The sequence below is a fragment of the Oryx dammah genome, unplaced genomic scaffold (assembly GCF_014754425.2).
Source record: "Oryx dammah isolate SB20612 unplaced genomic scaffold, SCBI_Odam_1.1 HiC_scaffold_23, whole genome shotgun sequence".
NCBI classification, from domain to species: domain Eukaryota; kingdom Metazoa; phylum Chordata; class Mammalia; order Artiodactyla; family Bovidae; genus Oryx; species Oryx dammah.
The window spans coordinates 109,994,174-110,013,425 of NW_024070207.1; the positions used below are offsets into that span (position 1 = coordinate 109,994,174).

Below are 19,252 nucleotides of genomic sequence, written 5' to 3' on the forward strand. Positions count from 1 at the left end.
GGCTTACTCTAAAGGGGGAATTTGGAGACAGCTTAACAAAGGGACTCGGAGAAGGCAATGGCACCCCACTCCAGTACTCTTGCCTGGGAAATCCCATGGATGGAGGAGCCTGGTGGGCTGCAGTCCATGGGGTTGCAAAGAGTCAGACATGACTGAGCGACTTCACTTTCACTTTTCACTTTCATGCATTGGAGAAGGAAATGGCAACCCACTCCAGTGTTGTTGCCTGGAGAATCCCAGGGATGGGGGAGCCTGGTGGGCTGCCGTCTATGGGGTCACACAGAGTAGGACACAACTGACGTGACTTACTAGCAGCAGCAGTAACAAAGGGACTCTTTTTAAAGGCATGCATAGAGTTTAAGGAAACCTCAAAGTATAGTATGGGTATAGTACCTGAAGCCTAGAGACACTGGGAGGCCTTGACACATTGCCAGCCCTAGGCAGGAAAGGGCTACGGGGAGAATGCGGTTACCAGAAGCTCATGGAGCTATGGCTCTCAGGCAGAGGGTGGGACTAGCATACTGGTTCCTCTCAGGGAGGATACCAGCAAGATGAGTACCCTCTTGTTCTACCCTCCAGCATTTTGCATGCTTCCCATGGACCCAACCCAGTTGGAAGCAGGAAAGCAAGAGAACCCAGTGGTGGAGTCCATACAGAAAGCCATACGCTGAGGAGTAAAGAAGGGGGGAGAGTATGTATTGTGGAGAGGCAGAAGGAAGACGTTAATCACGCATACATCATTTCATTTACTCCTCACAACAACTTCATGAGATAAATTTTTTTTTTTCAAAACGACTGCTCCTTTTTATTGTTATTTTTTCTTTTATTTTTGGCTGTGCTGGGTCTTTGTTGTGGCATGCGGGCTTTCTCTAGTTGCAGTGTGTGAGCTTAGTTGCCCCATAGCACGTGGGGTCAGAGTTCCCCACCAGGGATCAAATCCATGTCCCCTTCATTGGAAGGTGGATTCTAACCACTGGGAAATTCCTGGGGAATTCCCAGGGAAGTCCTGAGATAGATCATTTTATTATCATTCTTTTATGGATGTTCTGGATGAGGATACTGCAGGTTAGAGAGGTTAAGGACCAGCAATTTTCTAAAACTCAAATTTAGAAAATCAAATGGCCACTGATTTATGGAACTAGGATTTGAACTCAGGCCTGACTGAATAGCCCCACTGTAGTTAAAAGTAGCTTAGCTTAAACAAGTAGCTTTGCAGTTGGCCTGTCACCCTCAGTAGTACCATGCTAAATTTTGATTGGTTGATTAACTTGCTGTGTGATTGAGCCTGTTGTCAGTCAGAGATGCCTAGTGCATAAATAGAGGTTCTACTGACCACTTTTGCACTCAAGTAATGTTTGTATTGTATATTTTATATAGTGCCTAGAGATGGTGATGGACAGGGAGGCCTGGCGTGCTGCGATTCATGGGGTCGCAAAGAGTCAGACACGACTGAGCGACTGAACTGAACTGAACTGAATAGCTTTTAAGTAAATAGTTGATAATGTCCAGTTGAACATATTCTGCAAATGAAATGCCCAGTATCTAGTCCTCCCCCTTAAGAAGACTGATGGGAACATGCTTTCATGTGGCACTGCCATGTAGTTTGCATAACCAGAGCTTTGTATAGGCAATATGTCCACATGCAATGACTGGGTGTTCTGAAATCTTAAATTAGGTACAAGTTTTATTGCAGTCTAGCTCCAACTCTGTGGTCTGGCAAGGCCTTTGCATATGAGAGGTTCAGGGCGCTGGGCCAGGACTTCTTAACCCTTTAAAAATCCTCACTCTCTTCTAAACATAAAAATTTCATGGGCCTCTCTAGCCCCGAATTTGGTATATGGCTTCCTAAGGGGGCATAGTCTATCCTCTGATGATCTCTATCAGTTAAGAGGCTTAATTTAGATGATTTGTATGTTGAAGAGGGTAGAATTTTCCCTCATATATAAAATTGCTAAAAATTTAATATGCCTGTTCAAACTAATACCTCTTCCTATTCTAAAAAGGCCACCCTTCACCTTTGAGGATTGCTGCCCCACAGCCAATTTTGTTTTTCCCTTTCTTATTTCCTCCCCCACCCCTTTATCTATCCTATAAACATCTGGCATCATATGAAACACACAGAATGTGCTAGTTAGTAAACACTCGACAATGTGATCTGGTGATTTGGAGTCTTAAGCTGAGGCTTGTTGGCCTATTTCACTAAGTCTGGGTAAAAATGAAGTCCCATGCTTTTGTTTTTTCAATTGTTTGCTCCCCCGTCACTTTTCTAATTAGTGAGAAGTCCAGTATCTTGTTTTTGAGACCCCTTTGTCCTGATTCTCTTAGAATCCTAGTGTGTCCTCAGTTCAAAGGGAGCCCAAAAGGTCACTGAGTCTGAGGGATCTACCCCTGCTGTTGCTTCTTGCTGCCACTTGGTGTCACTGTTGAAGACAGGTCCTTTACAGTTCAGTGGAGGCAGTACCTGCCTCTCAGGGTACAAATTAAATGAACTAATACATATGATAGCATATAGATGGTACATGGCACTAGGTAAGCACTTGAAGGTTTGTATGTTATGTTATTGGGCCTCAGTTTTATGTCTCATGTAGGGCCTAGACCAGAGAATCCCTGGAACCATCCTAGCTCTGGCAAACAGTGAGGAATAGATGGGGGCCTGGGTGTCCTGCAGGCTGATATAGAGCCTGGAGGCCAGGATGAACCAGTCAGGGTCCCTCTCGAGCCTCTGGCTGTCTTAATCCTGTTGTCCTGAGGTTGGTCTGCCATTTGTAGGTGGAGGGGACAACCTGATAGCATAGAATTCCTTCTCTAAATGTATTTATTTATTTCTGGATATGCTGGGTCTTTGTTGCTGTGTATATTTTTTTCCACTAGTTGCAACAAGCGAGGACTACTCTCTAGTTGCGATGCACGGGCTTCTCATTGCAGTGGCTTCTCTTGTTGTGGAGCATGGGCTCTAGAGCGCAGGCTCAGTAGGTGGGGCTCCCGGGCTCTAGAGCGCAGGCTCAGTAGGTGGGGCTCCCGGGCTCTAGAGCGCAGGCTCAGTAGGTGGGGCTCCCGGGCTCTAGAGCGCAGGCTCAGTAGGTAAGGCTCCCAGTAAGGCTCCCAGGCTCTAGAGCGCAGGCTCAGTAGTGTGGTGCACAAGTTTTTTGCTCCATGGCATGTGGGATCTTCCTGGATCAGGGATCGAACCTGTATGTCCTGCCAAGTGGATTCTTTACCACTGAGTCACCAGGGAAGCCCTAGAATTCCTTCTAAATCAAATGATTTGCTCTGACTCAGAGGAGGAGGTTCTGCGATGTTCAGGCTGCAAAAAAACTGCCTCAGATCACAGGGCTGGTTGATGATAGCTGGTCCTTAACCAAAGTCTTCCTGAAAGTAGAGCTTGAATTTCAACCTAGGAAGTATCCTAGAGAACAAGCCTGTCTGACATTCATTTATTTTTACACTCTCCCCATTCTAAGCACAGTGCCTTGTACATAACAAGAAATACCCCATCTCCATGTCAACTACTGTTAATGGACTACTCACATGCTCACAAGTACATTTAAGAGCATCCTCTGCCTTCCATCTCTTTGCTTCATCTGTTATCTTACTTCTAGGTCACAATGATTAAGAACAAAATGCACAGTGCACATAAACCTGTTTTCACCTTTGAGTAACTACTGTTGCTTTACAACTCTAATTACCAGATTTCACACCCTCTAAAATATATTGATACCTTTCTTGGAAAACAGCAACACCTTATATCTTTAATAAAGTTTGTGACTAGCACATAAAAGGTCTCCAATTAGTAATTTATTTTAGATCATGTAAAAAAGATTCCCTGGCCACATACGTTGAAGGTTAATGAATCATTAATGTAAGTTAACCCCATTTGCCAATTCATTTGTCTATTTGGGTTGTGTCCTAAAAATTCATTCATGAGTCAGTTTGCTTGTTTCAATGGGGAACTACATAATAAATATAATTATTCATAATATATAGTGTATACTATGATATATAACAATGAACACTAATAGAAGCTAGAAGCACTAGAAATGGCTCCAAGTCATTGGGTACCAGGTCCTTCACATACCTGATCCCCATTTTTCACAACACCTCTATAAGATAGGTACCCATTTTACAGATAAAAGTGAGTTTCAACTAAGTTGAGGAGCTTCCTTTTAAGAACACACAAAGTCAGATACATTTCTTTTTAAAAAAATATTTATTTGGCTGCACTAGATCTTAGTTGCATCACGCAGGATCTTAGTTCCCTGAGCAGGCACCCTGCACTGGAAGCATGCAGCATGGAGTCTTAACCACCAGTGAAAGTGTTAGTCACTCAGTTGTGTGAGACTCTTTGCAACCCCATGGACTGTAGCCCACCAGGCTCCTCTGTCCATGGGATTTCCCAGGCAAGAATACTGGAGTGGGTTGTCATGCCCTCCTCCAGGGGATCTTCCCCACCCAGGGATCAAACCCGGATCTACTTGCATGGCAGGCATGTCCCCAAAGTCAGATGCATTTCTTGCCCCAAAGGCAGCTCCTGCTAAAGAGGCCATGACAGGCTACCCATGACCTCCCTCACTAGTCCTCCTCCCTTCACTAACCTCAGCCACTGGGCCCCAGGTGGCACCTGAGTGCCAGCCAACCCTGGTTGTGGCCTGATTTGAACAGATGAAGTTGGTCAAGTTGATTTTCCATTAGGATTTTGAATTGGGAAGCATGGGAAGAAGCAGAACATGTGTAGGAGGAGGGAGGAGCTGGGACTGAAAGGCTGGTTGAAAGAATGTTGGGCAAGGAGGCTGAGGAAGCTGCAATGGGCCATATTCAAGCTGAAGTTTCGGAGGGAGGAGAAGGCAGAGACTTGAATGTAGTGGAAGGAAACAGAGTAATCTGAGCGGGACAGAAAGACGGACATGCAGAGAGCAGCCAGGTCATTGTAGAGCACTCTAGGGCCAGGTGCTGCCCCTTTCTCCTTTCCCCCACAGTTTGTGTGCCAGGATAGCTGTAAAGTAAGCCTTCATCTCTTGACTTAGCTGTAGTATCTGTTCCTTTCAACCAGGAGAGTCAAATTAGAACACAGAGCCTTTAAGTGCTACAAAGGGGATTTGAACCCCCATTTTGTGGCTACAGAGCCTCTGCTGTCATCCCTGCCCCTGAGCCCCTTTATTCCTTCACAAATATGGCCCTGACCCATCATGGCCTACAAGGTCACCTTAATGTATGTCAAAGGGAAGCAGTAAGAGGCTCAAATTTCCCGAATCCATGTCTCAAGTCTTGATTTGCTTTCAGAGCCCTGAATGGGAGGGTGGGGGTTAAGAAAGCCTCAGGCAACTGAGAGGTCTCCAGACAACTTTAGTGCAGGACTCCAGCTCCCAGGGCGAAAGGTACAACAATGGGGAGAAGGTAGGGGCAGGTCAGTGGAGCATGGGGGTCCCTCCAGAATGGGGGCTGGTCTTATCTTTGCTTCTACCTCCAGTTCTCAGATGTCACCTGACATGTATATAAGTGAATGAGTGAATGAATGGCAGTCTCAAAGCCCCCTTCACATGTATGGATCATTCTTTAGTCTTCCCAAGTTAAGGAACACCTGTGTCTATCTCTAAGAAATAATTCATGCAGCAATATGAGTAATGTTCACAGTGACTCGTCACCTTCAGCTTTAAAAATATTGAAGATGAGGTAGCAAAGACCATGGTAAGGACGTAGTTCAAAGACGACAGATGGATTCTGGATTGCACTTGCCCCTTGTTTACAGAAATATGGCTCACTTTGTCTTCCTCTGTCTAGAGAGAGTGAGGTTTTCATTTTAAGAGGCTGACTCAAAAATGCAGAGCCACTTCCTGGGCAGGCTTCCAAGTGACTACATCTCTCTGACAGCGCTCCCCAGAGCCCCAGCCCGAGCTGCCTGGGGCGGGGCCTCCAGCCGTTGGTGGCTGTTGGAACAACCAGAGAGGAGCAGTTATCTGCAGCCCGCCAGAAATGCTGGGCTTTTAGGCCCTCCCCGGGCACAGATAACTGCTTGGGCCTTTGCGCTAAAGAGACGTCAGAGTTTGTGATTGGCCAGGCCGCTGTGTGTGAAATACAGATGTCTGCCACACTCCTGACCATGGCATTCCTTCCAGCCGAGTACCCCCGGGTGTGGGTAAGTCTGAATGTTTGAAGTCTGCCCTGGTTGTTTGTGAAATGCTCCAAGCTGAGCATCGTGCCTTTCCAGGGGGCATGACTTGGCATGTTCCTTAATCCTGCTAAGCCTCAGTTTCCTTTTCTGCGATGCAGAGATGATATCATCCTGTGCTGTAGAAGGACAGAATGCCTATAGGAGGAGAGCAGTGTCTAGCCATCATAGGGTATTGCAGGGCCTGGGGGAAATAACATGTTCAGGGCACCACGTCTGGTACCTGGCAGATAGTACATGCTGGAGAGCTTATTGCTGAAGCATCAGTCAGGAAAAAAAAAAAAAGCCTTCATGAACAATATCCCTGTTTTTCTTTCTAACAGTACGAGATTTCTCTGAAAGACTGAGTGGATGTCTTCTACTTAATCATCCACATGTAGCCAACAGAAGTAAAACTTCAGGGGAAGTCAGTGCCAAAGCCAAGGCTGTCAGACTGAATTTACTCCTTTTCTCTTTTTTCCTTCTAGACCCTGACTGCACCTGCCCCATTTGCAGATGAAACAAGTTGTCTGTGCCAAGCACCCCATGAGAAACTGACCATTGCTCAAGCCCGCTTAGGGACACCAGGTGAGGCTGTACTACTTATTCTCCGGCGGGCCCTGTCCTGACATCTCAAGTGGCAGAAAGGCCCATCATTATGTGAGCACCTCTTGCTTCAAATTGGAGACACGCATCTAGAGGTGATCGCATGGGGCGGGAAGGGTAAACGCCGATGTCGATCAACTGGACCAAGCAAAGTAGCCAAGGAAAAGATGTTGCAGGACACTGGAGTTGCAACCCCAGCTCTCTTCTTTACTTTCTACTGCCTGGGCGAGTCATGAGAACAGTCTGAATCTGTTTCCTCATGTGCAAACAGGGCTTTTTATGATAACTGCTGCTACTACTTGCTGCTAAGTCACATCAGTCGTGTCTGATTCTGTGTGACCCCATGGACCACAGCCTACCAGGCTCCTCCATCCATGGGATTTTCCAGGCAAGAGTACTGGAGTGGGGTGCCATTGCCTTCTCCGTTTATGACAACTAGATTGCATTAAACATACCATTGCATTTTTTAAAAACTGTGAAGTCATAGAAAAACCTATGCTACTGTAATTATCATCATTCTCAAAAGTCTGTGTTTTAAAAGTTTCTCCAAGTATGCCCTGGCTCTGCTCTAGGAACTTACTGTTCATTCCTTTAGCCTCTACCAGAGATGGAGAGGGAAGAGATGTAAAAAGAACTGTAAGGTGCTATCTCTGTTTCCTAAGAGCGTTCACTATAATTAAAGAGACAAGACAACTAGATAGGAAATAAAAACCCACCAGTAGCTTGCATGCATGTTCTTAGGGGTTAAATCCTGCAGCACAAATGATAGCTGACAGTTTTGAGAAGGGCAGATTCATTTGGCTTCAAGCAGTCAGGCAAGACCTAATCCCAGACCTGAGCTGATCTTTCAGAAAAAGTACGATGGGTTCTTTGTGGGCAGAAAATGGAAGGATATTGTGGGCAAGTGAGATAGGAGTAGTGAAGGCGCAATGATAGGGAGGGAGTGAGTGGCGTTTCTGTCGATTGGGATGGAGTGAAAAATAAGACTAGTCCAGCAGGTGAGCCTTGAGCCATTTGAGATGGCATAATTCTATGGTTTCCACTCACCAGCCCAAAAAACAAACATCCCAAATGTAATAGAATCCATGGGACAAAGGACAGTTTGCTTAAGAGCAGCAGATATTTATTAAGTACTTACTGTACACTAAGTTCTTTATCTTTATTGTCATTTCACTATCACAGCCCCATGTGGTTGATACTTTTAGCATTTCACAGGTGAGGAAGTGAAGGCTTTAGACCAGGGGTCCCCAGCCTCCAGGATCAAGTGCCTGATGATCTGAGGTGGAGCTGATGTAATGACAGAAATAAAGTGCACAGTAAATGTAATGTACTTGAATCATCCCCAAACCATCCCCACCCCAGTCCATGGAAAAACTGTCTCCCACAAAACCAGTTCCTGGTGCCCAAAAGGTTGGGGGCCGCTACTTTAGAGAAGCTGTGAATCTGCAGAAGATCGTTGAGCTAGTAAGTGGCAGTGTTTCTCACATTTGAGTCTGTCTTAGAATAACCCAGAGGGCTTATTAAAACACAGGTGGCTGGGCCTTACCCCCTGATTCAGTCCAATGGGGTGAGACCCAAGAATGTACGTCTCTAAGAAGTTCCCAGGTGAGGCTGCTGCTGGGGAACCACGCTTTGAGAACCACTGGTAAGTGCTAAAGCTGGGATTGGATCTCAAATCTGTTTGTGCTCAAGCTTGATCTGTTGACCATGACACTCTGCTGCCCTTTAAGAAGAGCTTCGAGGGAGTGAAGTGAGGAGCAGAGCAGGCAGTTAGAGGGCTTTGTAGTGACTTCTTTGTTTATATTTACTTATTTATTTTTGGCCACACTGGCTCTTTGTTGCTGTGTGGGCTTTCCCTAGTTATGGTGAGTGGGGCTGCTCTCTAGTTGTGGCGCACAGGCTTAGCTGCCCTGTGGCATGTGGGATCTTAGTTCCCGGACCAGGGATTGAACCCACATTGCCTGTGTTGACAGGCGGATTCTTAACTACTGGATCACCAAGGAAGTCCTTATAATAACTTGTGAAAATTTAGGCAAGAAAAGCCTTGAGGAGACAGTGCAGAGCAGCTAAACCAGTGTACAAAGAATCACCTGGAAAGTTTGTAAGCAGCAGAGGTTTTTGCTCACTCTCCCAAACTCCTAAATCTAGCATGGAGCCCAGGCATCTGCATTTTTAACAAATAGCCCAGGCAATTCTGAAGTTGGTGACCTATAGACCATAGCCTGAGAAATGCTGACGCAGCAATAAATCTAAAAGGTGGAATGAAAGTTCAGGTGGTTATGAAGAGAACAGACTTGACTTCAAGTTAAAGGATGAGCTTTAGACCCAAGCAGAAAAAGATCCTACTTTTCTAAGGGAAAGGAAAACGGGATTTGAACTTGCTCTCCATCTGCTAGGTGCTGTGCCCTGTATGTACTCTAGTTAGTCTTTGCAAAAACTGGTTAAGGTGGGTATTTTTGTGCCCTCTCTGCTGACAAGGCCGGTGACACTTGGAGAACTGGAAAGTAACTTGTCAAATGTCCTATCTGACCGATAGATCTGGGATTCGATCTCAAGTCCCTCTCACCTCATACCCCTGCTTTGTCCACCACGATGGGCTGCCCTGTGGAGCATGCGCCACGGCCGCCCATGGAGCTCAGTGAGAACATGCTCAGACTTTGAACTGGAGGCTAGCAAATGTGTGAACAAGATAGAAGCTACGATCTTCTGTAGTGGGAAGACCATCTCCATGCCCACTGCTATTTTATCAGTACCTGGAGAAGTACTGTATGCTCAGTAAATACTTTGTGAGTGAATGAATAAACAAATGAAAGACTGGGACAAGAAAAGGAGCTCATCAGCTGGAAATGGAATCAGAGAGGGTTTGACCTGCTGCTGGGGGTGACTGAGTGAGACTGAGTACCTGTAGGCTAACTGCCAAGTGTTTGTTTGTTGTTGTTGTTTTAATAGTGTATTTATTTTATTTTTGGTGGCACTGGGTCTTTGTTGCTGCACTTGGGCTTTCTCTGGTTGTGGTGAGCGGGGCTGCTCTTAGTTGCAGTGCACGGGCTTCTCATTGCAGTGGCTTCTCTTGTTGCAGAACATGGGCTCTAGGGCATGTGAACTCAGTAGTTGGGGCTTGCGGGCTCTAGAGCACAGGTTCAGTAGTGGTGGCACACAGGCTTAGTTGCTTCATGCAGTGTGGGATCTTCCTGGACCAGGGATCGAACTTGTGTTTCCTGCATTGGCAGGAGGATTCTTACCCACTGTTCCACCAGGGAAGTCCCGCCAAGAGGTTTAAAGCCTGAGACTCAAGCTAGAATAAGATGGTGCATTTTAAAATAGCTGTACAGTGAGCTCTGTGGTACACAGGTCATTAGAGGAGGGGTGAGAGGGAGCAAAGGTGAACTACTACCCTCAGAAATTCTCCCCTTTTATCTCAGGTGACCATACTGGGAAGTCATCCAGGAGAATTTGTGATATTTGGTGGGCATCTGGCCAAGGGAACTTCTGTTAGGAAATCCTTTATTTAAAGCATCTTTAAAATTTTTTAAAAAATTTTTTTGGCTGTGTTGGGTCTTCGTTGATGTGCACAGGTTTTTCTCTAGTTGCACAAAGCGGGGGCTTCTCTGTAGTTGCAGTGTGTGAGCTTCTCACTGTGGAGAAGCTTGTAGCATAGCACAGACTCTAGGGCATGTGGGCTTCAGTAGTTGTGGCCTGTGGACTCAGTAGTTGTAGCTCTCGGGCTCTAGAGCACAGGCTCAATAGTTCTGGCACGTGGGCTTAGTTGCTCCATGGCCTGTAGGATCTTCCTGGATCAGTGATTGAACCTGTGTCTTCTGCACTGGCAGGTGGATTCTTTACCACTGGACCACTGGGGAGGCCCTACTTAGAACTTTTAATATCAGTGTTAAAATGTGACAAGAAGTTAGTTCTTTGATTACTTACAAGGCACATATTCATCTTAGACCACACTCTGATAGTCACTGAGAGTGGTCCTCAAACTTTAGCTTGCTTAGAACCCCCTGCAGGCCTTGCTAAAACCCTCTGCTAGGCCCCTCTCCCAGATTTTGTTCTGGGTGAGGCTCGAGTATTTGCATCTCTAACAAGTTCCTAGGTCATGCCTGTTCTGGGACTAGACTGCTAGAACCACTGCTTAAGAGTAACTGTTGTTAGTGGTTGGAGCAAGTATTGTGGCAGTTATCTAAAGAATAGTTGTTGCCATTGGATTGTTACTAGAGAAGCTCACAGAGTTTTAAAAATATCTTGCTTTTTGACTATTGTTTAAGAAAACAAGAAAAACGTCATTACCTTTTTGAAGTGTTTGGTAATTTTCAAGACTAGTAAGCACCCTTCTGTGGTGCTGTCTTGAACATCCTGTCAAAAAGGGGAAAGAGACCTGTATTGGGGGTTTACAGCATGCTTCAGGATTATAGTTGTAACTAAAGTCTTTCACTGATTCCTTCACTAGCCCATTTTATGACTTCATATGATCGCCTACTTTATGTTTCACAGGCTTAGGTCTACCCAAACAGGGGCTGGTATATAAATTCTCAGAGAGGCTGCTCATAGCTTTTAGCTCCCGGACCTCATCTGTGAGGTCAGAGGGTGAGGATCCTTAAGAGAAGGAGCACAGTAGAGCAGTTGGAACTAGCACATTTAAAAAGAATTATTGAAGTATAGTTGATTTACAGTGTTGTGTAAGTTTTTTCTGTACAGCAAAGGGGCTCAATTATACATAAACATATATTGTTTTTAATATTCTTTTCCAGGGTATTTTTGTCACAGGGTATTAAATTTAGTTACCTGTGCAGTACAATAGGATCTTCTCATTTAACCATATTATATCTAACAGTTTGCCTCTGCTAAACTCAAACTCCCATTGCTTCCCTCCCCTGCTCACTCCTCTTGGCAACCACAAGTCTGTTCTCTATATCTGTGAGTCTGTTTTTGTAGATGTGTTGATTTGTATTGTATTTTAGTTTCTACATTTAAGTGATATCACATGCTTTTTGTCTTTTTCTTTCTGACTTCCTTCGCTTAGTATGGTGATCTCTGGGTCCATCCATGTTGCTGCAAATGGCATTGGTTTTTTTTTATGGCATATTTTTGATGGCTTTGTTGATGCCTAATGCCAGTCTTTTTGATGCCATCTTTTTGATGGCTGATGGCATTGCTTTTTTAAAATGACATCTTTTTGATGGCTGCATAGTATTCTATTGTGTATGTGGACCACATCTTCTTTGTCCATTTGTCTGTCACCAGACATGTAGGTTGTTTCCATGTCTTGGCTAGTGCAGATGGTGCTGCTATGAACATAGGGGTGTATGCATCTTTTTGAAATGCAGTTTTATCTGGGTATATGCCTAGGAGTGGGATTGCTGGATGATACAGCGACTCTTTTTACCTTTTGGAGGAACCTCCATACTGTTCTCTATAGTGGCTGCACCAGTTTACATTCCCATCTGTGTAAGATGGTTCCCTTTCCTCCACACCCTTTCCACCATTTCTTATTTACAGACTTTTTAATGATGGCCATTCTGACTGGTGTGACATAATACCTCATTGTATTTTTGACTTGCATTTTTTTAATAATTAGATACGTTAAGCATCTTTTCATGTGGTTTTGGCCATCTGTATGTCTTCTTCAGAGAAATGTCTGTTTAGGGCTTCTGCTCATTTTTTGATTGGGTTTTTTTGTTGTTGTTGTTGAGTGGAACTGGCACCATTAATCTTAGCTGAACTTGTCCAGCTGTGGCGCTATGACCCTCCAAGGTTTATTAGTGTGCATCCTGAGACAGAAAGAATCAGTCCTCTGCCTGGAGATAAAGGACAAGTCCAAATGATTGTTGCATAGGTTCCTTTCCAGTAAAGCCAACTAAGGGAAACTCAGTTGTGATTTCTTACTTTTCTTCACAAAAACGGAATTTGCATTGTTCTGTTCATGGTGATATGTATAAAGCTTTCAAAATGCATGTTTCAAGAGCCACCTTAATGAATTTTGCCTTATTTATGTGTTACCTGTACTGTAATTTACTTAATTTTTCTTTAGATGTACTCTTTTTTAACTTTAATGTATTTTAAAAAGCAAATATCTATCTTTATCATCGACTGAAAGTAGCATCACTGCCTATAAGTAGAAGAAAATGATAAAGTTTATATAAAACTATGTAAACTTTATAGGGACTTCCCTGGTAGTCCAGTGGTTAAGAACCTGCTTTGCAGTACAGAGGATGCAGGTTCAATCCCTGGTCTGGGAACTAAGATCCCACATGCCAGGGAGCAATTAAACCCTCATGTTAAAACTAGACCCAAGGCAGCCAAGATGAATAAATAAAATAAACATTTTTAAAAAGCTATGTAAACTTTATAAATAGGAAACTTTTAGATTTTAAAAGTTTAATTTTTGCCACCTTTTTTTGTACATTAGTTGTACATAAAAACAATACTAAAGATAATTACTGGGCATTCAGTAATAGTCTATCTTTCTCTTTTTTAAAAAAGACTCCATATTGGCATGTAGTTTTCTAGGAGGCATCATGAGTTAGAAAAACATTTGAGTTTGGTTTGCACTCAAACTCTCCTATCATATTATATATCACATTATCATATCTTAAATCTGTTGTATGATGCTGGGTAAGCTCCTCAGCTTTACTGAGTTTTCATTTGTCCCTCTATGAGAGAGGATAGTAAGTCCTTTCTCCCTTACCTGTTTCACAAAATTGATGGAAAGATTAAGTGAAATACATATGCTTTGTAAATCCATGTGTACTTTAAAAAAATAATTCATTTATTCATTATGTTTATTCTTTTTGGCTGCACTGGGTCTTTGTTGCTGCGCACAGGTTTTCTCTAATTGTGGCGGGTGGGGGCTACTCTAGTTGTGGTGTGCAGGCTTCTCGTTGCAGTGGCTTCTCTTGTTGCGGAGCACAGGCTCCAGAGCTTGCAGGCTTTGGTAGGCTTTGTGGTGCACGGGCGTAGTTGTCCTGTGGCATATGGAATCTTCCCAGACAAGGGATTGAATCCATGTTCCCTGCATTGACAGGCAGACTCTTAACCACTGGCTCACCAGGGAAGTCCCCCAAATGTACTTTTAAGGCATTGTTATTAAGCTCCTTTTAAAGAACCATAAGAAAAAAATGAATAATCACCCTTTAATTGTTGCCTGAATCTGAAACAATATCAAGAAACCCCATAACATGCCCTGCAAAAATGTGAACTCACATGTAATGTAGTTGATGATTGCCTCCTATCTGGCCATATGGTATGTATATATTTAACTTTTTGACCAACTGCCAAACTGCTTTCCAGTGCATTTGTACCATTTTACATTCCCATCAGCAGTGTATGAGAGTTCCGTTTGCTCTATATCCTCCCCAGCACTTGGTATGGTCAATAATTTTTGAAATTTTTAGCCATTCTAATGAGTAGGAAGTAATATCTCAGGATGACCTTAATTTGTATTTCCCTAATGACTAATGGGGTTGAGGATCTTTTCATGTCCTTATTTGCTATCTTCTATTTGGCTGTTGAAATTTTTTTGCTCTTTTAAAAGAGTTGTTTATCTTAGTATTGAGTCTTGAGGGTTCTTTATATATTCTAGATAAAAGTCTCAAATACATATTTTCTAAATATTTTCTCCTGAAGACTTGCCTTTTCATATTTGTAAAAATGTCTTTTGAAGAATAAATATTTTAAATAAGCTTTAATATATATATATTTTTTTGTATTATAGTGTGTCCTTTTTGGTTCCTATTTAAGACATTTTTTCCAAACTCAAAGTCACTACAATTTTTTTCTTTTTTCTTCTAGAAGTTTTATTTATTTTTTAAAACTTGGAATATAATTGCTTTACAATGTTGTATTAGTTTCTGCTGTACAGCAAAGTGAATCAGCTATAGGTATACATATATCCCCAATATATATATATGGACTGCAGCACGCCAGGCCTCCCTGTCCATCACCAGCTCCTGGAGGTTACCCAAACTCATGTCCATTGAATCGGTGATGTCATCCAACCATCTCATCCTCTGTCATCCCCTTCTCCTCCCACCTTCAATCTTTCCCAGCATCAGGGTCTTTTCCAATGAGTTGGCTCTTCACATCAGGTGGCCAAAGTATTGGAGTTTCAGCTTCAGCATCAGTCCTTCCAATGAACACTCAGGACTGATCTCCTTTAGGATGGACTGGTTTGATCTCCTTGCAGTCCAAGGGACTCTCAAGAGTCTTCTCCAACACCACAGTTCAAAAGCATCAATTCTTTGGCGCTCAGCTTTCTTTTAGTCCAACTCTCACATCCATACATGACTGCTGGAAAAACCATATCCTTGACTAAACAGACCTTTGTTGGCAAAGTAACGTCTCTGCTTTTTAATATGCTATCTAGGTTGGTCATAACATTTCTTCCAGGGAGCAAGCGTCTTTTAATTTCATGGCTGCAGTCACCATCTGCAGTGATTTTGGAGCCCAGAAAAATAAAGTCAGCCACTGTTTCCACTTTTTCCCCATCTATTTCCTATGAAGTGATGGGACTGGATGCCATGATCTTAGTTTTCTGAATGTTGAGTTTTAAGCCAACTTTTTCACTCTCCTATTTCACTTTCATCAAGAGGCTCTTTAGTTCTTCTTCGCTTTCTGCCATAAGGGTGGTGTCATCTGCATATCTGAGGTTATTGATATTTCTCCCGGCAATCTTGATTCCAGCTTGTGCTTCATCCAGCCTAGCATTTCACACGATGTACTCTGCATATAAGTTAAATAAGCAGGATAACAGTATACAGCCTTGATGTACTCCTTTTCCTATTTGAAACTAGTCTGTTGTTCTGTGTCCAGTTCTGACTGTTGATGTTGCTGATTCATGTCAATGTATGGCAAAAACCACTACAATATTGTAAAGTAATTAGCCTCCAATTAAAATAAATAAATTTAAAAAATAACTGTTGCTTCCTGACCTGCATGCAGATTTCTCAAGAGGCAGGTCTGGTGGTCTGGTATTCCCATCTCCTGAAGAATTTTCCACAGTTTGTTGTGATCCACACAGTCAAAGGCTTTTGTATAGTCAATAAAGCAGCAGTAAGTAGATGTTTTTCTGGAACTGTCTTGCTTTTTTGATGATCCAGTGGATGTTAATATATGATATTTATTTTTCTCTAACTTCACTCTATATGACAGAGACTCTAGGTTTATCCACATCAATACAAATGACCCAATTTTGTTTTTTTTTATGGCTGAATGATACTCCATTGTATATATGTACCACATCTTCTTTATCCATTCACCTGTTGATGGACATCTAGGTTGCTTCCATGTTCTAGCTATTGTAAATAGGGCTGCAGTGAACATTGGGGTACATGTATCTTTTTGTTTTTCTCAGGTCCTCTAGAAATTTTATAGTTTTAGCTTTGCATTTAGGTTTATGATCCATCTTGAGTTAATTTTTGTATATGGTGTGAGATATGTGTTAAGTACAGCCCTCTTTACTGTTCCCTTTACTTTAAGATGCTGAATAACTTACAGAAATTTGGAATGTAAGATCCAGGTAGTTAAAATAATCAAATTGTACCCACAGTAGTGTACCATGGTCATTCTTTGTATCCATGATCTTCAAGAAAATATTCAGCATCATTTTGGTGTTAGACGTAGTTTGTCATATTTATTAATAAATTATTTGAAACATGGCAGTTAATGAGTTGTATACATATTTGCATTTTGCCAGAACATCACATTTATCTGATATACCTTGCTGTGGTCATTTAGGATAAACAGGAATTTACCTTAAGTACTTTTCAAAAAGCATAATAATCTGTAGGCAGAAAATCTATACTGCCATTGTATTCAGTTTCTATGATATTTAATGTATTACCACAGATCTAGTGGCTTAAAACAATGCATATATATTCATTATGTCATAATTTCCACGGATAAGGAGTCTGAGCCTGGCTTAGCTGAGCCCCCTATTCAGAGATTCACAAGGCTGCATTCAAAGTGTCACTTGGCTTATTTCTCTTGACTCATGATAGATCTGTATTCGAGCGCACTCAGGTCATTGGCAGAATTTATTTCCTTGTAACTCTTAAGACCAAGGGTCTAGCTTCTTGCCGGTTGTCAGCCAGAAACCACCCTCAGCTCCTAGAGGCCACCTGCAATTCCTTGCCACATGGCCCTCTAAAGTATGGCAGCTTGCTTCTTCAAAGCCACCAAGAGAGAAAGATTGAGTATGCTAGCAAAATGGAGTCTTACACACTGTAAAATAATTATGGGAGAGACATCTATCACCGGTGTCATATTTTCCTGGTTAGAAGCAAGGCATAGGTCCTACTTCCATTTCAGAGGGAGAGGATCACACAGAGGCAAGAGCATGAGGTAGGAGTCTTTGGGAGCTACTTTAAGGTCTTTCCACCATGGCTGTTGAGAGACTTTTTGATCATTGCCAAACCTGTAGCTTTACAGGCCAGTGGTTCCCAGCATAGACTCCTTGGAGAGTCCCTAGATGCCTAAAAGGATGTCCAGAAAAACCTCCAACCAAAGATTTAAGCAAATGTATATGCAAATTAAGTTAAGCCACAGTTTATTAAAAATATTATGGAGAATTTCAAACATTCATGGAAATAGAACAATATAATGAACCTTCATGTGTCCATCACCCATACTTAACAGCCACCATCCTGAGGCCAGTCTTGCCTCATAAATTCTCCCCTCTTGAATTATTTGCAACAAAATCCCAGACTTCATATTATTTCATCATCACCCATACTTAACAACCACCATCCTGAGGCCAGTCTTGCCTCATAAATTCTCCCCTCTTGAATTATTTGCAACAAAATCCCAGACTTCATATCATTTCATCCATAAATATTTCTATATAATGTTTTAAAAATAAGAGCTCTGGTTTTTAAAGATATAACCACTATACCATTACCTCACCTAAAAAATTAACAGTAATTCTTTAATATAATCAAATATCCAGTGTTCCAATTTCCAATTGTCTTTTCTTTTTTGTTGGAATCCAGTTACTTTACAATATTGTGTTAGTTTCTGCTGTATACTGAAGTGAATCAGCTGTATGTATACATATATCCCTCCAGTTGTCTTTTTTTTAACATATTTTACTTTTATTAGGAAAATTTCAAACATATATAGAGGAAAAGAGATTATTAGCAACATAGCCATGTGTGTGTGTCTCATGTATAACCCCTCTGTTTACCCTGTATTCCCATTTTTGAAGCCAATTCTATACAGCAGATCATTTTCTATATATACATTTTAGCATCTACCTCCAGTTGTCTTATGTCACCATTTATTTATAGTTTGCTCGAACCCAAATCCAAATAATGTCTGTACATTACAATATGTTGAGATATTTTTAATATATCTTTTAATCTCTAAGAGCCCCTCTTCATCTCTTTCTTCTTTTTTTTCTAAGTTTATTTGTTGAAGAGATCAGGGTTTGAGGGGTTTTTTTTTTTTTTTTTTTGGTCCTACAGAATTTCTTAGTCTGGCAATTGCTGACACACTACAATTCAAAAAAATGAGCTTATTGCAAAATCAACTCCATAAATACTCTTCAAAGATCTACTAAATAGCCTAATTATATCATCATTCTTCACTTCACTTTTCTTTCCTCCCTGCTTCCTGAATTTATTTATCTTGATCACCTCTGAATCAATAACAAAAAGTTCTGCAAAACTGCCATCTGCTTTCCCTTGGGGTTTATATCTTAAAACAAATTTTCCTCAATTGAAATCAAATTGAATAAGAGCTTTGAAACCAAGGATCCCTCATTAGACAGTTTGTTATTTCAAAGTATTTTCTATTTACTGTGCCTTATTTAGAATACAGTATAATCCTGTGAAGGCAATTCTGTTTGCTCAAAATGGTGTATAATTGGGAATAATTGCAATTCCCTATCTGAAATAAAGTCTCTCAAGTTTTTTTATTAGAAAAATTTAATTTATTAGAAACATTGTACCATCTGAATGTATTAATGTAACGTTCCTTTCAATTTATGTTCTGAATTAATGAAGTTGTAGTATGTCAAAAAATAATCACAATTTTAAATCTCAGACTTCAGGATCATTCAACAGAAGTTTGCATTGATTTCTTTTTGAAAAATTTATGACATCAATATAATGTGTCTTTAAAAAGTTAGTAGGAATCTTAGGCTCATAAAGCCAACCAACCAGCAATCCTTTCCCCATCTGCCCCACCTCTGATTCTTGTTCCCTGTAGATACCCAGCACTTGACAACCAACTTTCCAAATTGTGGTTGACATCTCTAATCCACTGTCATTGCCTTCATTGTTTCCTCTGTCCTTGGGGGATTATCCCTTTTTAATTCTTTCTCTGTAATTCTTGTGGTGTTTGAGAGGAAGTGGAGATGAGAGTGTGTATGTTCAGTTGGCCATATTTAGCTTGTGAAAGTGAAGTCATAGTTGCTAGCTGTGTCCAACTCTTTGCAACATAGTCCATGGAATTCTCCAGGCCAGAATACTAGAGTGGGTAGCCTTTCTCTTCTCCCGGGGATCT

At 41.9% G+C, this 19,252-nt stretch overlaps 1 protein-coding gene across 2 annotated transcripts in view; it reads left to right on the plus strand.

The window, feature by feature from the left end:
* PCYT1B (phosphate cytidylyltransferase 1B, choline) overlaps positions 1-19,252 on the plus strand; it is a 142,893-nt gene that overhangs the window by 56,137 nt on the left and 67,504 nt on the right. For both annotated transcript variants that reach the window (XM_040266634.1, XM_040266632.1), the window contains exon 2: positions 6,631-6,730. In XM_040266634.1, the coding sequence (XP_040122568.1) occupies positions 6,631-6,730 (100 nt within the window). The remainder of the gene's footprint in view (positions 1-6,630; positions 6,731-19,252) is intronic.